General features: G+C 51.5%; 2 protein-coding genes across 14 annotated transcripts in view; both read left to right on the plus strand.

The window, feature by feature from the left end:
- The first annotated feature begins 155 nt into the window (after positions 1-155).
- On the plus strand, positions 156-9,712 carry PEX11B (peroxisomal biogenesis factor 11 beta). Of its 4 annotated transcripts, XR_012577319.1 has the most exons (6): positions 156-313; positions 449-564; positions 2,150-2,351; positions 4,744-5,112; positions 5,491-6,119; positions 7,593-9,712. XR_012577319.1 is itself a non-coding variant. In XM_074529240.1 (5 exons), exons 1-5 carry the CDS (start codon positions 258-260, stop codon positions 5,672-5,674), a joined length of 927 nt encoding a protein of 308 aa, XP_074385341.1. In that variant the 5' UTR covers positions 156-257; the 3' UTR covers positions 5,675-6,735. The 4 variants fall into 4 exon arrangements, 2 of the variants coding, with proteins under 2 accessions (XP_074385341.1, XP_074385342.1); XR_012577320.1 differs by lacking the exon at positions 7,593-9,712 and having other exon boundaries at positions 4,744-5,165; positions 5,532-5,642; XM_074529240.1 differs by lacking the exon at positions 7,593-9,712 and having other exon boundaries at positions 5,491-6,735.
- Positions 9,713-12,357: 2,645 nt separating this feature from the next.
- Positions 12,358-20,156, plus strand: part of ITGA10 (integrin subunit alpha 10) — a 35,963-nt gene continuing 28,164 nt past the window's right edge. For 4 of the 10 annotated variants that reach the window (XM_074529440.1, XM_074529439.1, XM_074529441.1 and 1 more), the window contains exons 1-6: positions 12,360-12,904; positions 15,034-15,145; positions 16,060-16,157; positions 17,481-17,560; positions 19,383-19,497; positions 19,571-19,698. In XM_074529440.1, coding sequence (XP_074385541.1) covers positions 12,868-12,904; positions 15,034-15,145; positions 16,060-16,157; positions 17,481-17,560; positions 19,383-19,497; positions 19,571-19,698 — 570 coding nt within the window. In that variant the 5' untranslated portion in view covers positions 12,360-12,867. Of the gene's footprint in view, positions 12,905-15,033; positions 15,146-16,059; positions 16,158-17,480; positions 17,561-19,382; positions 19,498-19,570; positions 19,699-20,156 lie in introns of all 10 variants that reach the window. The other 6 variants (XM_074529442.1, XM_074529444.1, XM_074529443.1 and 3 more) reach the window with 5 other exon arrangements.

The following is a 20,156-nucleotide window of genomic DNA, read 5'->3' on the forward strand; positions in this document are numbered from 1 at the left end:
AAATGCAGAAAACACAATTTAGCAGAGATGGCGGTGCGAGATGACAGCCCCACTCTTATTGATCAGCAGAAGCAATTAATGACAAAACAAACCAATCAAACTCTTGGACACAGATTTAGAGGCGGAGATTACTCTGCCGCCCATTCACGGGCTCTGTTTTGGTCAAAGTGGGCGGCTCCGCGCTCCGCCAATGGGAAGGAGCCGCGGCCGTGCCGGAAGTGACGCCGCCGTACCGGGCTCGGTACCGGGCCCGCGCCATGGAGGCCTGGGTGCGCTTCAGCGCCCAGAGCCAGGCCCGGGAGCGCCTCCTCAGGTGCGGCCGCGGTTCCGCGGGCAGGGGAGGGGGATCACGGGGCTTCCGGGGCGGAGGGCGTAGAGCACGGGGGGTCTCGGTGATATCTCCGGTGATGTCACCGGTGCCCCCCCGTGACTCCCTCGTTGTCCCCAGGGCCGCCCAGTACGCCTGTGTGTTGGCCGGGGCCGCGCTGAGCCGCTCCGGGGGCAGCTCCGGGACCCTGAGCCGGCTGCAGCAGCTGGAGGCGCACCTGAGCCTGGGCCGCAAGCGTGAGTGGGGCTGGGGGGTGTTCAGGGGGAATTTGAGGGGGGATCTGGGGGTCTCACACCCCCGGTAACACCCCCTGGTATCCCCCCCTCCTGTAGCGCTGCCTTTGGGGGGTTTTGAGGGGGGATTTTGGGGTCTGTGCACTCCCGGTGCCCCCTCCTCTAATGCTGCATTTGGGGGGCTCGACTGAGGCGGTGTGGGGGGGTCAGGATGGGTTTGAGGGGACATTTGGGGGTCTCACACCCCCGGTGACCCCCATGGTGTCCCCCTCCTGTACTGCTGCCTTTGGGGGGATTTGAGGGGGATTTTGGGGTCTCACACCTCTGGTGTCCCCCTCCTGTAATGCTGCCTTTGGAGGGCTTGGCTGAAGCGGTGAGGGGGGGTCAGGGTGGGTTTGAAGGGACATTTTGGGGTCTCACACCTTCGGTGTCCCCCCTTTTGCAGTGCTGCGTTTGGGGAGCTCAGAATGGTTTTGAGGGGACATTTTGGGGTCTCACATCCCCGGTGTCACCCCCTTTTGCAGTGCTGCATTTGGAGAGCTCAGGGCAGTTTTGAGGGGACATTTTGGGATCTCACACTCCTGTTCCCCCCCCCTTTTGCAGTGCTGCATTTGGAGAGCTCAGGGCAGTTTTGAGGGGACATTTTGGGGTCTCACAACCCATGGTGTCCCCCTCCTTTTGCAGTTCTGCATTTGGGGGGCTCTGGGGAGGATCAGGGTGATTTTTAGGGGACACCTTGGGGTCTCACACCCCTGTTTTCCCCCCCTTTTGCAGTACTGTGTTTGGGGGGCTCAGGGCAGTTTTGAGGGGACATTTTGGGGTCTCACACTCCTGTTCCCCCCCCCTTTTGCAGTGCTGCGTTTGGGGGGCTCTGGGGAGGATCAGGGTGATTTTTAGGGGACACCTTGGGGTCTCACACCTCCGTTTCCCCCCCCTTTTGCAGTGCTGCGTTTGGGGGACTCAGGGCGATTTTTAGGGGACATTTTGGGGTCTCACACCCCCGTTTTCCCCCCTTTTGCAGTGCTGCGTTTGGGGGACTCTATGCGGTTTTAAGGGGACATTTTGGGGTCTCACACCCCTTTTTCCCCCCCTCCTGCAGTGCTGCGTTTGGGAGCTCAGGGCAGTTTAGAGGGGACATTTTGGGCTCTCACACCGCATGGTGTTCCCCTCCTTTTGCAGTCCTGCATTTGGGGGGCTCTGGGGAGGATCAGGGTGATTTTTTAGGGGACACCTTGGGGTCTCACACCCCTGTTTCCCCCCCCTTTTGCAGTGCTGCTTTTGGGGGACTCAGGGCGATTTTTAGGGGACATTTTGGGGTCTCACACCCCCGTTTTCCCCCCCTTTTGCAGTGCTGCGTTTGGACAGCTCAGTGCAGTTTTGAGGGGACATTTTGGGGTCTCACACCCCATGGTGTCCCCCCTTTTGCAGTGCTGCGTTTGGGGAGCTCAGAATGGTTTTGAGGGGACATTTTGGGGTCTCACACCCCCGGTGTCACCCCCTTTTGCAGTGCTGCGTTTGGGGGGCTCAGAGTGGTTTTGAGGGGACATTTTGGGGTCTTACACCCCCGTTTTCCCCCCCCCTTTTGCAGTGCTGCGTTTGGGGGGCTCGGCCGAGGCCCTGGGGGGCGCCCAGCGCTCGCTGCACCTCCCCGACCCCGTGCTGCGCTTCTGCCTCACCCTGTCCCACCTGAACCGCGCTCTGTTCCTGGCCTGTGACAACGTCCTGTGGGCTGGGAAAAGCGGCGTCCTGCCCGGCCTGGCCATGGAGAAATGGAGCCAGAGGTCCTTCAGGTGAGACAGGATTGGGGTTTGGGTCCTTCAGGTGAGACAGGATTGGGGTTTGGGTCCTTCAGGTGAGACAGGATTGGGGTTTGGGTCCTTCAGGTGAGACAGGATTGGGGTTTGGGTCCTTCAGGTGAGATAGGATTGGGGTTGGGGTCCTTCAGGTGAGACAGGATTGGGGTTTGGGTCCTTCAGATGAGACGGGATTGGGGTTTGGGTCCTTCAGGTGAGATGGGATTGGGGTTTGGGTCCTTCAGGTGAGACGGGATTGGGGTTTGGGTCCTTCAGGTGAGATAGGATTGGGGTTTGGGTCATTCAGGTGAGACGGGATTGGGGTTTGGGTCCTTCAGGTGAGACAGGATTGGGGTTTGGGTCGTTCAGGTGAGACGGGATTGGGGTTGGGGTCCTTCAGGTGAGATAGGATTGGGGTTTGGGTCATTCAGGTGAGACGGGATTGGGGTTTGGGTCCTTCAGGTGAGACGGGATTGGGGTTTGGGTCCTTCAGGTGAGACGGGATTGGGGTTTGGGTCCTTCGGGTGAGATAGGATTGGGGTTTGGGTCGTTCAGGTGAGATAGGATTGGGGTTTGGGTCGTTCAGGTGAGACAGGATTGGGGTTTGGGTCCTTCAGGTGAGACGGGATTGGGGTTTGGGTCCTTCAGGTGAGACGGGATTGGGGTTTGGGTCCTTCAGGTGAGATGGGATTGGGGTTTGGGTCCTTCAGGTGAGATAGGATTGGGGTTTGGGTCCTTCGGGTGAGACAGAAGGTTGGGGAAGATTCCCGAGGTTGGGAAAGGCTGCTCGAGTGTGTGGGGTGGGCAGGGAGTGGAATTGCCCTGGGGAAAATGAGGAATGGGATTCGTGAGGGAGGGCAGGGATTGGGGTTCCCCTGAGGAGAATAAATACTGGAATTCCTGAGGGAGGGCAGGGATTGGGGTTCCCCTGAGGAGAATAAAGAATGGAATTCCTGAGGGAGGGCAGGGAATGGGATTCTCCTGAGGAGAATAAATAATGGAATTCCTGAGGGAGGGCAGGGAATGGGATTCCCCTGAGGAGAATAAATAATGGAATTCCTGAGGGAGGGCAGGGAATGGGATTCCCCTGAGGAGAATAAAGAATGGAATTCCTGAGGGAGGGCAGGGAATGGGATTCTCCTGGGGAAAATAAGGAATGGGATTTCTGAGGAAGAGCGGGGAATGGGGATTCCTGAGGGAGAGTCGGGAATGGAGTTCCCCTGGGGAAAAGGAAAAATGGGATTTTCAAGGGAGAGCAGGGAATGGGATTTTCAAGGGAGAGCAAGGAGTGGAGTTTCCATGGGGAGAATGAGGAGTAGAATTCCTGAGGAGGAGCAGGGAATGGAATTCTCCTGGGGAAAATAATGAAATTCCTGAGGGAGAGCGGGGAATGGGATTCCCCTGGGGATAATAAGGAATGGAATTCCCGAGGGAGAGCAGGAGGAGGAATTCCCAAGGGAGGGTAGGGAATAGGATTTCTGAGGGAGAGCAGGGACTGGGGTTCCCCTGGGAAAAAGCAAAAATGGGGTTTTTCAAGGGAGAGCAGGGACTGGGGTTCCCATGGGGAAAATAAATAATGGAACTCCCGAGGGAGAGCAGGGACTGGGGTTCCCCTGGGAAAAAGCAAAAATGGGGTTTTCAAGGCAGAGCAGGGACTGGGGTTCCCATGGGGAAAATAAATAATGGAACTCCCGAGGGAGAGCAGGGACTGGAACTCCCGAGGGAGAGCAGGGACTGGGGTTCCCGTGGGGAAAATAAATAATGGAATTCCTGAGGGAGAGCAGGGACTGGGGTTCCCCTGGAAAAAAGGAAAAATGGGTTTTTTCAAGGGAGAGCAGGGACTGGGATTCCCCTGGGAAAAAGGAAAAATGGGTTTTTTCAAGGGAGAGCAGGGACTGGGGCTCCCATGGGGAAAAGCAAAAATTGGGTTTTCAAGGGAGAGCAGGGACTGGGGTTCCCATGGGGAAAAGCAAAAATGGGGTTTTCAAGGGAGAGCAGGGACTGGGGTTCCCATGGGGAAAATAAATAATGGAATTCCTGAGGGAGAGCAGGGAATGGAACTCCCGAGGGAGAGCAGGGACTGGGGTTCCCCTGGGAAAAAGCAAAAATGGGGTTTTCAAGGGAGAGCGGGGACTGGGGTTCCCCTGGGAAAAAGGAAAAATGGGTTTTTTCAAGGGAGAGCAGGGACTGGGGTTCCCATGGGGAAAATAAATAATGGAATTCCTGAGGGAGAGCAGGGACTGGGGTTCCCCTGTGCAGAATGATAAATACAATCCCATGGGCGAGCATAGACTTTCCCACCCCCTGGGCATTTCTGTAGCTACTGGGAGCATCCAGACCCTTGTGCTGCCCCTTCTCCCCTCTCTCTCTCTCTCTCTCTCCCCCTCAGGTATTACCTGTTCGCCCTGGTGGTGAACCTGAGCCGGGACGCCTACGAGCTGCGGCTGCTGCTGGAGCGCGCCGGGGCCGCCCGCAAGCGCGGCCGCAGCTCCGAGAGCCCCGCCCAGCCCCTGGGGCAGGGCCGGCTGCAGCAGCTGCGGCTGCAGCTGCAGCTCCAGCTGCACCTCCTGCTGCAGGTGCTGCGGGACAACCCCCCCCTGCTGCTGGACCTGCTGCGCAACGCCTGCGACCTGGTGATCCCGCTGGAGAGGCTGGGGCTGTGCAGGAGCAGCCCGGCCGTGGTGGGGTTGTGTGGGCTCAGCTCGTCGCTGCTCTCCATCATCACCATCCTGCACCCCTGGCTCAAGCTGAAACCATAGTTTTCTTGGGATTTTTGGGGGAATTTTGGGGGATTTTGGGGGGTTTTGGCACCTCTGGAAGTGACTGCTTGGTGCTATTCCCATCATTCTGACTCTTTGGAGTGACAGAGTTCCAGCATTGGATCCCACAAAGGACATCAACTCCCCAAAATGTGGTTTTTCCCATTGACTTTTTGAGCAATTATAGGGAAAAAATGGGGGTTTAATGTTCCCCCTTTCTGTCAGGGAAGAGCCTTTGATATGGATCCAGCTAATGGGAATATTTGGGGCTGGAAAATGTGGATTTGGGGCTGGAAAATGTGGGGTTCTGTGGGCTCAGCTCATCCCTGCTCTCCATCATCACCATCCTGCACCCCTGGCTCAAGCTGAAACCGTAGTTTTTCTTGGGATTTTTTGGGATTTTGGGGGGTTTTGGCACCTCTGGAAGTGCCATTCCCTTCATTCCTGACTCTTTGGAGCCACAGAGTTCCAGCATTGGATCCCACAAAGGACATCAACTCCCAAAATGTGGTTTTTCCCATTGACTTTTCCAGGAATTTTAGGGAAAAAAATAGGGGTTAAACATTCCCCCTTTCTGAATGGGAAGAGCCTTTCATATGGATCCAGCTAATGGGAATATTTGAGGTTGGAGAATGTGGGATTTTGGGGCTGGAAAATGTGGATTTGGGGCTGGAAAGTGTGGGGTTGTGTGGGCTCAGCTCATCCCTGCTCTCCATCATCACCATCCTGCACCCCTGGCTCAAGCTGAAACCATAGTTTTCTTGGGATTTTTTGGGATTTTGGGGGGTTTTGGCACCTCTGGACTTGACTGGTTGGTGCCATTCCCATCATTCCTGACTCTTTGGAGTGACAGCATTGGATCCCACAGGGACATCAACTCCCCAAAATGTGGTTTTTTCCTATTGACTTTTCCAGGGATTTTAGGGAAAAAAATAGGGGTTAAACATTCCCCCTTTCTGTCTGGGAAGAGCCTTTCATATGGAGCAACTAACAGGGAATATTTGGGGTTGGAAAGTGTGGGGTTGTGTGGGCTCAGCTCCTCTGTGCTCTCCATCATCACCATCCTGCACCCCTGGCTCAAGCTGAAACCGTAGTTTTCTTGGGAATTTTTGGGATTTTGGGGGGTTTTGGCACCTCTGGAAGTGCCATTCCCATCATTCCTGACTCTTGGGAGTGACAGAGTTCCAGCATTGGATCCCACAAAGGACATCAACTCTCAAAATGTGGTTTTTCCCATTGACTTTTCGAGCAATTATAGGGAAAAAATGGGGGTTTAATGTTCCCCCTTTCTGTCTGGGAAGAGCCTTTCATATGGATCCAGCTAATGGGAATATTTGGGTTGGAAAATGTGGGATTTTGGGGCTGGAAAATGTGGATTTGGGGTTGGAAAGTGTGGGGTTCTGTGGGCTCAGCACCTCGCTGCTCTCCATCATCACCATCCTGCACCCCTGGCTCAAGCTGAAACCGTAGTTTTCTTGGGAATTTTTGGGATTTTGGGGGGTTTTGGCACCTCTGGAAGTGCCATTCCCTTCGTTCCTGACTCTTTGGAGTGACAGAGTTCCAGCATTGGATCCCACAAAGGACATCAACTCCCAAAATGTGGTTTTTTCCTATTGACTTTTCGAGCAATTATAGGGAAAAAATGGGGGTTTAATGTTCCCCCTTTCTGTCTGGGAAGAGCCTTTGATATGGAGCAACTTACAGGAAATATTTGAGGTTGAAAAATATGGGATTTTGGGGCTGGAAAATTTGGATTTGGGGCTGGAAAATGTGGGGTTCTGTGGGCTCAGCTCCTCTGTGCTCTCCATCATCACCATCCTGCACCCCTGGCTCAAGCTGAAACCATAGTTTTCTTGGGATTTTTTGGGATTTTGGGGGGTTTTGGCACCTCTGGACTTGACTGGTTGGTGCCATTCCCATCATTCTGACTCTTTGGAGCCATGAGGTTCCAGCATTGGATGCAGCATTGGATCCCACAGGGACATCAGCTCCCCAAAATGTGTTTTTTCCGATTGATTTTTACAGCAATTTTAGGGGTTCAATGTTCCCCCTTTCTGTATGGGAAGAGCCTTTGATGTGGATCCAGCTAATGGGAATATTTGGGGCTGGAAAATGTGGATTTGGGGTTGGAAAATGTGGGGTTCTGTGGGCTCAGCTCCTCTGTGCTCTCCATCATCACCATCCTGCACCCCTGGCTCAAGCTGAAGCCATAGTTTTCTGGGGATTTTGGGAGATTTTTGAGGGATTTTGGGGGGTTTTGGCACCTCTGGACTTGACTGGTTGGTGCCATTCCCTTCGTTCCTGGCTCTTTGGAGTGACAGAGTTCCAGCATTGGATCCCACAAGGACATCAACTCTCAAAATGTGGTTTTTCCCATTGAATTTTCGAGCAATTATAGGGAAAAAATGGGGGTTTAATGTTCCCCCTTTCTGTCTGGGAAGAGCCTTTCATATGGACCGCCTAACAGGGAATATTTGAGGTTGAAAAATGTGGGATTTTGGGGCTGGAAAATGTGGATTTGGGGTTGGAAAATGTGGGGTTCTGTGGGCTCAGCTCCTCTGTGCTCTCCATCATCACCATCCTGCACCCCTGGCTCAAGCTGAAACCGTAGTTTTCTGGGGAATTTTTGGGATTTTGGGGGGTTTTGGCACCTCTGGAAGTGCCATTCCCTTCATTCCTGACTCTTTGGAGTGACAGAGTTCCAGCATTGGATCCCACAAAGGACATCAACTCCCCAAAATGTGGTTTTTTCCTATTGACTTTTCGAGCAATTATAGGGAAAAATGGGGGTTTAATGTTCCCCCTTTCTGTATGGGAAGAGCCTTTGATATGGATCCAGCTAATGGGAATATTTGGGGCTGGAAAATGTGGGATTTTGGGGCTGGAAAATGTGGATTTGGGGCTAGAAAGTGTGGGGTTCTGTGGGCTCAGCTCATCCCTGCTCTCCATCGTCACCATCCTGCACCCCTGGCTCAAGCTGAAACCGTAGTTTTCTTGGGAATTTTGGGGAGATTTTTGAGGGATTTTGGGGGGTTTTGGCACCTCTGAAAGTGCCATTCCCTTCATTCCTGACTCTTTGGAGTGACAGAGTTCCAGCATTGGATCCCACAAAGGACATCAACTCCCAAAATGTGGTTTTTCCTATTGACTTTTCCAGGGATTTTAGGGAAAAAAATAGGGGTTAAACATTCCCCCTTTCTGAATGGGAAGAGCCTTTCATATGGAGCAACTAACAGGGAATATTTGGGGTTGGAAAGTGTGGGGTTCTGTGGGCTCAGCTCCTCTGTGCTCTCCATCATCACCATCCTGCACCCCTGGCTCAAGCTGAAACCATAGTTTTCTTGGGAATTTTTGGGATTTTTGGGGGGTTTTGGCACCTCTGGAAGTGCCATTCCCTTCATTCCTGACTCTTTGGAGCCACAAAGTTCCAGCATTGGATCCCACAAGGACATCAGCTCCCCAAAATGTGGTTTTTCCCATTGACTTTTTGAGCAATTATAGGGAAAAAATAGGGGTTAAACATTCCCCCTTTCTGTCTGGGAAGAGCCTTTCATATGGAGCGACTAACAGGGAATATTTGAGGTTGGAAAATGTGGGATTTTGGGGCTGGAAAATGTGGATTTGGGGTTGGAAAATGTGGGGTTGTGTGGGCTCAGCTCCTCTGTGCTCTCCATCATCACCATCCTGCACCCCTGGCTCAAGCTCAAGCCCTAAATTTCTTGGGAATTTTGGGGATTTTTGGGGGGTTTTGGCACCTCTGGAAGTGCCATTCCCATCATTCTGACTCTTTGGAGTGACAGAGTTCCAGCATTGGATCCCACAAGGACATCAACTCCCAAAATGTGTTTTTTTCCTATTGACTTTTAAGAAAAAAATGAGGGTTCAAAATTCCCCCTTTTCTGTCTGGGAAGAGCCGTTCATATGGAGCAACTAACAGGGAATATTTGGGGCTGGAAAATGTGGAATTTGGGGCTGGAAAATGAGGATTTCTGGGGGTTTCTCATGGTGTTTTTTTTTGGGGGGGGTGAAGCCATGGGATTGGGGTGATTCTGGTGTCAGATAATGAATCCAACCCCAAATTGTTTGGATAATTTTTTCCTGCCTTATAAAAAATCTGAGTGCAGGGAGAGGAGAATGGGAAAAAACCAGGTGTCAGGGATAAATCCATGGCTTTGGGGGCTCCAAAATATTAAATTCCAGAGGCAGATTGTCCTGGGGAGAGCAGGAATAGGTTTTGAAGGATTTTTGGGAGCCCCAAATTAAATTCCAGAGTCAGATTGTCCTTGGATCTGTCCCTGGGTGAGCAGGAATTTTTAGGATATTCCTAAATTCCAGAAGCAGATCGTCCTTGGGGAGAGCAGGAATATCTTGAAGGTTTTCTTTGGGAACTCCAAATTATTAAATTCCAGATTTTCCTTGGAAGATCAGGAATATCTTGAAGGATTTTTGGGAGCTCCATCCTGAACTCCTGGGCCCACCTGGGCTGTGCCAAAGGCTTTAAATCCCGGTGGGAATTGGGTGGGGAGCACTCCAGGGGATCCCACATTTCAGTGTAATTAATTAATGAATAATTTAATTATTAAAGTGCAGCAAACACTGCCTCAAACATTCCTGGAGCTCTTGGGGCTGTGCCCATTCCCTGGTTCAGTGCCCAGCACCTCTGGGGGAAGAACCTGGGTCTGATGCCCCCTAAACCTGGTTCTGATGCCCAACTAAACCGGTTTTTAATGCCCACCTAAACCTGGTTCTGGTATTAAACCTGGTTCTGATACTAAACCTGGTTCTGATCCCCACCCAAACCTGGTTCTGATCCCCCCTAAAACTGGTTCTGATATTAAACCTGGTTCTGATTCTTACTTAAACCCAGCTCTGATGCTAAAACTTGTTCTGATCCTAAACCTGGTTCTGATCCCCACCTAAACCTGGTTTTAATGCCCCCCTAAATCTGGTTCTGATACTAAGCCTGGTTCTGATCCCCACCCAAACCTGGGTCTGATGCCCTAAACCTGGTTCTGATATTAAACCTGGTTCTGATTTCCTCCTAAACCTGGTTCTGATACTAAACCTGATTCTGAAGCCCACCTAAACCTGGTTCTGATACTGAACCTGGTTCTGATCCCCCCAAAATTGGTTCTGATGCTTAACCTGGTTCTGATGGCCACCTAAACCTGGTTCTAATGCTAAACCTTGTTCTGATACTAAACCTGGTTGATATCCCACTAAACCTGGTTCTGATCCCCACCTAAACTTCGGTCTGATACCCCCATAAATCTGATTCTGATGCCCACCTAAGCCTTGTTCTAATGCCTCTCTAAACGTGGTTCTGATACTAAACCTGGTTCTGGTGCCCACCTAAATCTGGTTCTGATACTGAACCTGGTTCTGATCCCCCCAAAATTGGTTCTGATGCTGAACCTGGTTCTGATTCCCACCTAAACTTCGGTCTGATACCCCCATAAATCTGATTCTGATGCCCACCTAAGCCTTGTTCTAATGCCCCTCTAAACCTGGTTCTGATACCAAACCTGGTTCTGATATTAAACTTGGTTCTGATCCCCCCTAAACCTGGTTCTGATACTAAACCTGGTTCTGGTGCTAAAACTGGTTCTGATACTGAACCTGGTTCTGATCCCCACCCAAACCTTGGTCTGATGCCCTAAACCTGGTTCTGATTTCCCCCTAAACCTGGTTCTCATACTAAACCTGGTTTTAATCCCCACCTAAACCTGGTTCTGATACTAAACCTGGTTCTGATATTAAACTTGGTTCTGATCCCCCCTAAACCTGGTTCTGGTGCCCACCTAAACCCGGTTCTGATCCCACCTAAGTCTGGTTCTGATGCTAAAACTGGTTCTGATACTGAGCCTGGTTCTGATCCCACCTAAGCCTGGTTCTGATACTAAACCTGGTTTTGATTCCCCCTTAACCTGGTTCTAATACTAAACTTGGTTCTGATGGCCACCTAAACTGGATTGTAATGCCCCTCCTAAATCTGGTTCTGATATTGAACCTGGTTCTGGTGCCCCCCTAAACCTGGCCCTGAACTGGGGGCACTGGGCTGAACTGGGAGCACTGGGATGGGCTGGAGACACTGGGCTGAACTGGGAATGCTGGACTGGGAGCACTGGGATGGACTGGGCTGAACTGGGAGTACTGGGATGGGCTGGGAATCATGGACTGGGAATGCTGGACTGGGGGCACTGGGCTGAACTGGCGGTACTGGGAATGCTGGACTGGGGGCACTGTGCTGAACTGGGAGCACTGGGCTGAACTGGGAGCACTGGGATGGGCTGGAGACACTGGGCTAAACTGGGAATGCTGGACTGGGTGTACTGGGCTGAACTGGAAACGCTGGACTGGGAGCACTGGGATGGGCTGGGAATGCTGGACTGGGAATATTGGGCTGAACTGGGAATGCTGGCATGGGAGTACTGGGATGAGCTGGGAATGCTGGGATGGACTGGGCTGAACTGGGGGCACTGGGAATGCTGGACTGGGTGTACTGGGCTGAACTGGAAACGCTGGACTGGGAACACTGGGCTGGGCTGGGTTGAACTGGGAGCACAGGGTTGAACTGGAAATGCTCTACTGGGAGTACTGGGATGGACTGAGAGCACTGGGCCAAACTGGGAATGCTGGACTGGGTGTACTGGGCTGAACTGGGAATGCTGGACTTTGGGGGCACTGGGTTGAACTGGTGGTCCCGTGCCTCAGTTTCCCCCCCGTGCCTCAGTTTCCCCCCCGTGCCTCAGTTCCCCCCCCGTGCCTCAGTTTCCCCTCTGTGCCTCAGTTTCCCCCTCTGTGCCTCAGTTTTCTCCCCGTGCCTCAGTTTCCCCTCTGTGCCTCAGTTTCCCCCTCTGTGCCTCATTTTTACCCCCCGTGCCTCAGTTTCCCCTCTGTGCCTCAGTTTCCCCCCCGTGCCTCAGTTTCCCCTCTGTGCCTCAGTTTTCTCCCCGTGCCTCAGTTTCCCCCCCTGTGCCTCAGTTTCCCCTGGGCAGGGCCCTGTTTGGCCGCCGGGGCCGCACACTCGCTGTTTGTCCGTTTTCTCTGTTTTTCTCCTCATTCCTTGAGGTTTTTATTTTTTTTATTTATTTATTTTTTTTTCATTCCCCCTGAAAATTCCAGCCCTTCCCACAACCTCTGGCAGCACAATTTTCCCTCTGTCCTAACTCGCAGACTTTGGATTTTTTTTTTCCTTTTTTTTTTTAAATTTTTTTTCCTTTTTTTTTTTTGAACTCCGGGTGGTGCCAGTGTCACCCGGAGGACGTGGCAACCTAAAATCCACCCAAAATCCACCTAAAATCCACCCAAAATCCACCAAAAATCCACCCAAAATTCACCCAAAAATCCACCCAGACCCCCCAAAATCCCTTTTCCCACCTGACTGTCCCCATAGAGAATATCCAGCTTCTTTGTGCTTCAATCCTTGGGGGAAAATTCACATTTTTCCCACCTCATTTTCCCAGAAAAAAGTGGAAAAATTCCCTTTCAACCATCCAGAACCCCCCCAAAAAAATCCTGCCCCCACTCCTCCCTTATTTCTCCTTTTTTCCCTGTGTTTTTACCACTTTGCTGGTTTTTTTCCCTGAAATTTCGCCTCCCTCCCATCCAAAACCACATTTATTTTTAGCGGCCAATTGAGGATGAAGGAGGAGGGAAAAATAAACTGAAAAAAAAAAAAAAAGAGGAAAAAAGAAAAAACCCCAAACTCGGGGATTTTTGTCCTGTTTGGAGTCAGAATCGGAGCTGCAGCCATGAGGGGGCTGCTCCTGGCCCTGATCCTGCTCCCAGGTAAAACCCAAAAATTCCATTTATTTGGGGCTTTTTGGGGCTAAAATTGGGACCAGAATTGGGATTAAAGTCTGGGAGTTTGAATAATCCCAGTGCAGCCACGTGTGGTTCCCTCCTTGCCTTCTCTCTGAATTTCCAGTGGGGATTTTGAGGTAAAATCGATCAATTTTGGTCATTTTCCCCCTTCTAATTTTATTTTTGAGGGAAAAAACCCGCCAAAATCCCTTTAAAACCAAATAGTTTTGGTAATTTCCCCCCTCCTAATTTATTTTGGATTTTTTTTTTAGAGGGAGAAAACACCAAAATCCCTTTAAAATCGACAAATTTTGGTTATTTTCCCCCTCCTAATTTTATTTTTGAGGGAAAAAACCCTCCAAAATCCCTTTAAAACCAAGTAGTTTTGGTAATTTCCCCCCTCCTAATTTATTTTGGATTTTTTTTAGAGGGAGAAAACACCAAAATCCCTTTAAAATCGACAAATTTTGGTCATTTTCCCCCTCCTAATTTTATTTTTGAGGGGGAAAAAAACCTCCAAAATCCCTTTAAAACCAAATAGTTTTGGTCATTTTTTGTCATTTAATTTATTTTGGATTTTTTTTAATAGGGAGAAAACACCAAAATCCCTTTAAAATCGACAAATTTTGGTCATTTTCCCCCTTCTAATTTTATTTTTGAGGGAAAAAAACCCTCCAAAATCCCTTTAAAACCAAATAGTTTTGGTAATTTCCCCCCTCCTAATTTATTTTGGATTTTTTTTTAGAGGGAGAAAACACCAAAATCCCTTTAAAATCGACAAATTTTGGTCATTTTCCCCCTTCTAATTTTATTTTTGAGGGAAAAAAAACCTCCAAAATCCCTTTAAAACCAACTAGTTTTGGTCATTTTCTGTCATTTAATTTATTTTGGATTTTTTTAATAGGGAGAAAACACCAAAATCCCTGTAAAATCGACCAATTTTGGTCATTTCCCCCCTTCTAATTTTATTTTTGAGGGGAAAAAAACCCACCAAAATCCCTTTAAAAATGATTAATTTTGGTCATTTCCCCCCATTTAATTGATTTTTGAGATTTTTTTGGAGGGTAAAAACACAAAAAATCCCTTTAAAATCAACCAGTTTTGGTAATTTCCCTCCATTTAATTTATTTTTGAGGGAGAAAACACCAAAATCTCTTGAAATTTAGGCCGGGCTCAAGGGGAAACACCAAATTTAGGATGGGCTCAAGGCGGGAAGGGGAATTCCTTAGAGGAACTAAAACCCGGGAATTTGAATGGAAAATCTTATTTTTTAATGGGAAAAAAATCTTAATTTTAATGGAAAAAGTCTCATTTTTAACGGGAAAATCTCATTTTTAATGGGAAAAAATCTAAATTTTTTATGGGAAAAAATCTAATTTTTAATGGGGAAAAAATCTTATTTTTAATGGGAAAAAATTTATTTTTAATAAGAAAAATTTCATTTTTAATGGGAAAAATTTCATTTTTAATTGGAAAATTGTCATTTTTAATGGAAAAATCTCATTTTAATGGGAAAAAAATCTAATTTTTAATGGGAAAAATCTCATTTTTAATGGGAAAAATCTCATTTTTAATGGGAAAAAATCTAATTTTTAATGGGAAAAAAATCTTATTTTTAATGGGAAAAAATCTCATTTTTAATGGGAAAAAAAATCTTATTTTTAATGGGAAAAATTTTATTTTTAATGGAAAAAATTATTTTTAATGGAAAAATCTTATTTTTAATGGGAAAAAATTCATTTTTAATGGGAAAAATTTCATTTTTAATGGGAAAATTGTCATTTTTAATGGGAAAGTCTTATTTTTAATGGGAAAAAAATCTTATTTTTAATGGGAAAAAATCTAATTTTTAATAGGGAAAAATTCTAATTTTTAATGAGGAAAAAATCTTATTTTTAATGGGAAAAATTTATTTTCAATGGGAAAAATTTTATCATTAATGGGAAAAATTTCATTTTTAATGGGAAAATTGTCATTTTTAATGGGAAAATCTTATTTTTAATGGGAAAAAATTTATTTTTAATGGAAAAATCTTATTTTTAGTGGAAAAATTTCATTTTTAATGGGATTTTTTTGGGGAAAAAAAGCCAAAATAGGAATTTCCCCCTCCGCAGGGGTCGCTGAGGGGTTCAACATCGACGTGGGCACTCCCAGGGTGTTCCAGGGACCAGCGGAGTCCCAGTTTGGATACCGGGTGCTGCAGTGGGGCAGCGGTGGGGACAAGGGGTGAGTGAGAGCCGGGGGAAACTGAGGCACGAAAGGTGGGGATGGGGTGGGAAAGGGGAAAAGGGGGTGGGGGAAAGGAAATTGAAGCAGGGAAGGGAAAAAATGAGGTTGGAAAGGGGAAAAATCGGGCAGGAGTGGGGAAACTGAGGCAGGAATGGGGAAACTGAGGCAGGACTGGGAAATTGAGGTAGGAAAGGGGAAACTGAGGCAGGAGTGGGGGAAACTGAGGCAGGAATGGGGAAACTGAGGCAGGAATGGTGGGGAGGGGGTGGGAAAGGGGAAACTGAAGCAGGAGTGGGGAAATTGAGGTTGGAAAATGGGAAACTGAGGCAGGAGTGGGGAAACTGAGGCAGGAAAGGTGAGGAGGGGGTAGGAAAGGGGAAATTGAGGCAGGGATGGGGAAATTGAGGCAAGGATGGGGAAACTGAGGAAGGAGTGGGGAAACTGAGGCAGGAAATGGAAGAACTGAGGTTGGAAAGGGGAAACTGAGGGAGGAAGTGAGGCAGGAAGGGGAGAAACTGAGTCAGAAATGGGAAATTGGGGCAGGAATGGAGAAACTGAGGCAGGACTGGGGAAACTGAGGCAGGAAAGGGGAATGTGAGGGAGGAAAGGGGAAACTGAGGCAGGGGAAGGATGAGACCGAGGGCAAGTGGGGGGAAACTGAGGCAGGGAGGGGGAGGTTGAGGCTGGGCAGGGGAAGCACGGGAGGAGCAGGAGGCTGCGGCCGGACAGACAGACAGACGGACAGACAGACAGGCGTGGGCGGCACAGCCTGGCACGGCGCCCACCCCTCAAAAAAAAAAAAAAAAGTCAAAAAACGTCAAAAAACCCAAAGCCGTGCTGGGGGAGGGGAGGGGGCGGTGACGCCCTCGGTGTCCCCTCAGAGTCACCCGGCCGCCATTTTGTCCCCTCAGGCTGCTGGTGGGGGCCCCGTGGGACGGCGAGGGCCGAGGGGACATCTACAGGTGCCACATGGGAGCCCCGAACTCCTCCTGTGCCAAGGCCAACCTCGGTACCCACGGAGAGGGGGACATTTGGGGGGTCCCTGGGGGTTTGGGGGGCGTCTCTGTGGGTCTGGGGGGTTCCCTGTGGGATTTGGGGGTTCCCTGTGGATATGGGGGTTCCCTGTGTGTTTGGGGTTCTCTGGGGGTTTGAGAGGGTCCCACATGGGACCCCAAAACTCCTCCTGTGCCAAGGCCATGAGGGGTGAAATTTGGGGGGGTCCCTGTGGGATTTGGGGGTCCCTGGGGGTGAAATTTGGGAGGTCCCTGGGGGTTTGGGGGGTCCCTGTGGGCTTTGGGATTTTTTGGGGGTTTTGGGTTTGAAGGGTCCCACATGGGACCCCAAAACTCCTCCTGTGCCAAGGCCAACCTCGGTACCCACGGAGAGGGGGACATTTGGGGGGTCCCTGGGGGTTTGGGGGGCGTCTCTGTAGGTCTGGAGGTCCCTGAGGGTGAAATTTGGGGATCCCTGGGGTTTTGGGGGGCGTCTCTGTGGGTTTGAGGGTCCCTGAGGGTGAAATTTGGGGGGTCCCTGGGGGTTTGGGGGGCATCTCTGTGGGTTTTGGGGGTCCCTGTGGACTTTGGGGTTTCTGGGGATTTGAGGTTTCCTTGGGAGTTTGGGGATTCCCTGAGGGTTTGGGGGTTCCCTGAGGGTTTGGGGGTTCCCTGGGGGTTTGGGGGGTCGCTGTGGATTTGAGGGGTCCCTGTGGACTTTGGGATTTCTGGGGGTTTTGGGGTTCCCTGGGGGTTTGAGGTGTCCATGTGGGACCCCCAAACTCCTCCTGTGCCAAGGCCAACCTCGGTATCCATGGGGGGAAATTTGGGGGTTCCCTGTGGGTTTTGGGGTTCCCATGGATTTGGGGTTCCCTGGGGGTTTGGGGGTCCCTGTGGACTTTGGGATTTCTGAGGGTTTGAGGGGTTCCATGTGGGTTTGGGGGTTCCCTGTGGGTTTACGAATTCCTTAAGGTTTTTGAGGGTTCCTGTGGACTTTGGGATTTCTGGGGATTTGGGGGTGACCCCGTGGGTTTTGGGGGTTCCCTGGGAATTTGAGGGGTCCCTGTGAATTTGGGGTTCCCCGGGAGTTTGGGGGTCCCTGTGAATTTTGGGATTTCTGGGGATTTAAGGGGTCCCTGTGAATTTGAGGGGTTCCTTGGGGGTCTGGGGGATGTCCCTGTGGGTTTGGGGGTCCCTGTGGATTTTGGGGCTCCCTAACCCTCCCCATTCCAGCTGGGGGTGCCGCACTCTGGGGGTCCCCCCACACCCCAGACCCTGCTGAGGTTTTGGGGTCCCCCCCCGAGGCGCTCACCCCCCGTTTTGTCCCCGCTGTCCCCAAGGCGCTGCCGTTCCGTGGCTCAGCAGCAGCGCCGGGCACCTGGGCATGACCCTGGCGGAGGCCGAGGACGGGGGATTGGTGGTGAGCGGGGAAACTGAGGCACGGGCAGGGAAACTGAGGCACGGGCAGGGAAACTGAGGGAGGAGTGGGGAAACTGAGGCACGGGCAGGGAAACTGAGGCACGGGCAGGGAAACTGAGGCACGGGCAGGGAAACTGAGGGAGGAGTGGGGAAACTGAGGCACGGGCAGGGAAACTGAGGCGGGAATGGGGAAACTGAGGGAGGAGTGGGGAAACTGAGGCACGGGCGGGGAAACTGAGGCGGGAATGGGGAAATTGAGGCACGGGCGGGGAAACTGAGGCGGGAATGGGGAAACTGAGGCAGGAATGGGGAAACTGAGGCACGGGCGGGGAAACTGAGGCGGGAATGGGGAAACTGAGGCGGGAGTGGGGAAACTGAGGCGGGAATGGGGAAACTGAGGCAGGAAAGATGGGGAGGGGTCAGGAAAGGGGAAACTGACGGAGGAGGTGGAGAAACTGAGGCAGGGGTGGGGAAATTGAGGTTGGAATGGGAGAAACTGAGGCAGGAAAGGAGAAACTGAGGCAGGAGTGGGGAAACTGAGGCAGGAATGGGGAAAATGAAGGAAGAGCGGGGAAACTGAGGCGGGAATGGGGAAATTGAGGCGGGAATGGGGAAACTGAGGGAGGAATGGGGAAACTGAGGCAGGAATGGGGAAACTGAGGCAGGAAAGATGGGGAGGGGTCAGAAAAGGGGAAACTGAGGGAGGGGGTGGAGAAACTGAGGCAGGGGTGGGGAAATTGAGGTTGGAATGGGGGAAACTGAGGCAGGAAAGGAGAAACTGAGGCAGGAGTGGGGAAACCGAGACAGGAATGGGGAAAATGAAGGAGGAGTGGGGAAACTGAGGCAGGAAAGGTGGGGAGGGGGGAAAAGAGGTGGGGAAAAGGAAACTGAAGCAAAGAGGGGAAAAATGAGTCAGGAATGGGGAAACTGAGGCAGGAATGGGGAAAATAGGGGAGGAAGGGGGGCAGTGAGGCAGGAACGGGGAAACTGAGGCAGGAGTGGGGGCAGTGAGGTGGGAGTGAGGAAACTGAGTCAGGAGTGGGGAAACTGAGGCAGGAAAGATGGGGAGGGGTCAGAAAAGGGGAAACTGAGGGAGGGGGTGGAGAAACTGAGGCAGGGGTGGGGAAATTGAGGTTGGAATGGGGGAAACTGAGGCAGGAAAGGAGAAACTGAGGCAGGAGTGGGGAAACCGAGACAGGAATGGGGAAAATGAAGGAGGAGTGGGGAAACTGAGGCAGGAAAGGTGGGGAGGGGGGAAAAGAGGTGGGGAAAAGGAAACTGAAGCAAAGAGGGGAAAAATGAGTCAGGAATGGGGAAACTGAGGCAGGAATGGGGAAAATAGGGGAGGAAGGGGGGCAGTGAGGCAGGAACGGGGAAACTGAGGCAGGAGTGGGGGCAGTGAGGTGGGAGTGAGGAAACTGAGTCAGGAGTGGGGAAACTGAGGCAGGAATGGGGAAAATGAAGGAGGAGCGGGAAAACTGAGGGAGGAGTGGGGAAACTGAGGCAGGAACCAGGAAACTGGGGCAGGAATGGGGGCAGTGAGGTGGGAAAGGGGAAACTGAGGAGGGGAAGAAGGAGGCCGAGGGTGGGTGAGGGAAACGGAGTCAGGACTGGGGAAACTGAGTCAGGAGTGGGAAAATTGAGGTTTTGAGGTTTTTGAGGAAAAGGGAAACTGAGGCAGGAGTGGGGAAACTGAGGCGGGAAGGGGGAAACTGCGTCAGGAGTGGGGAAACTGCGTCAGGAGTGGGGAAACTGAGGCAGGGGGAAACTGAGGCAGGGGGTGGCGCTGTCCCTGCTGTGACCCTGTGTCCCCTCGCCCCCAGGCCTGTGCCCCGCTCTGGTCCCAGCAATGCGGCACCTCCGTGTTCAGCCCCGGCCGCTGCGTCCAGCTGGACCAGGAGCTGCAGCTGGTGGCCACCATGGCGCCCACGGCCCAGCGTGAGTGGGGTGGCACCTCCTGGGAGCCCCCGGGCGCTGCTGCCACCCCCGGTGTCACCGTGTCCCCTGCCAGGCTGCTCCACCTTCATGGACATCGTGGTGCTCCTGGACGGCTCCAACAGCATCTACCCCTGGGAGGAGGTGCAGGCCTTCCTGGGGAACGTTCTGGAACGCTTCTTCATCGGGCCGGGCCAGACACAGGTCAGGCCACCGCGGTGACACCAGGGCTGGGGTGGTGTCCCCAAGGCTGGGGTGATGTCCCCAGGGCAGTGCTGTTACCCCTGCGGTGATGGCATTGTCCCTGGGGTGATGGCATTGTCCACCTTGGGGTGGTGGCATTGTCCCTTGGGTGATGGCATTGTCCTTGGTGTGATGGCATTGTCCTCTGGGGTGATGGCATTGTCCCTGGGGTGGTGGCATTGTCCTTGGGGTGATGGCATTGTCTTTGGGGTGATGCCATTGTCCCTGGGGTGGTGGCATTGTCCCTAGGGTGATGGCATTGTCCACCTTGGGGTGATGGCATTGTCCCTGGGGTGATGGCATTGTCCCTGTTGTGATGGCATTGTCCTTGGGGTGATGGCATTGTCCCTTGGGGTGATGCCATTGTCCCTTGGGGTGATGGCATTGTCCCTGGGGTGATGGCATTGTCCTTGGTGTGA

Source organism: Zonotrichia albicollis, chromosome 30 (assembly GCF_047830755.1).
Source record: "Zonotrichia albicollis isolate bZonAlb1 chromosome 30, bZonAlb1.hap1, whole genome shotgun sequence".
NCBI lineage: Eukaryota > Metazoa > Chordata > Aves > Passeriformes > Passerellidae > Zonotrichia > Zonotrichia albicollis.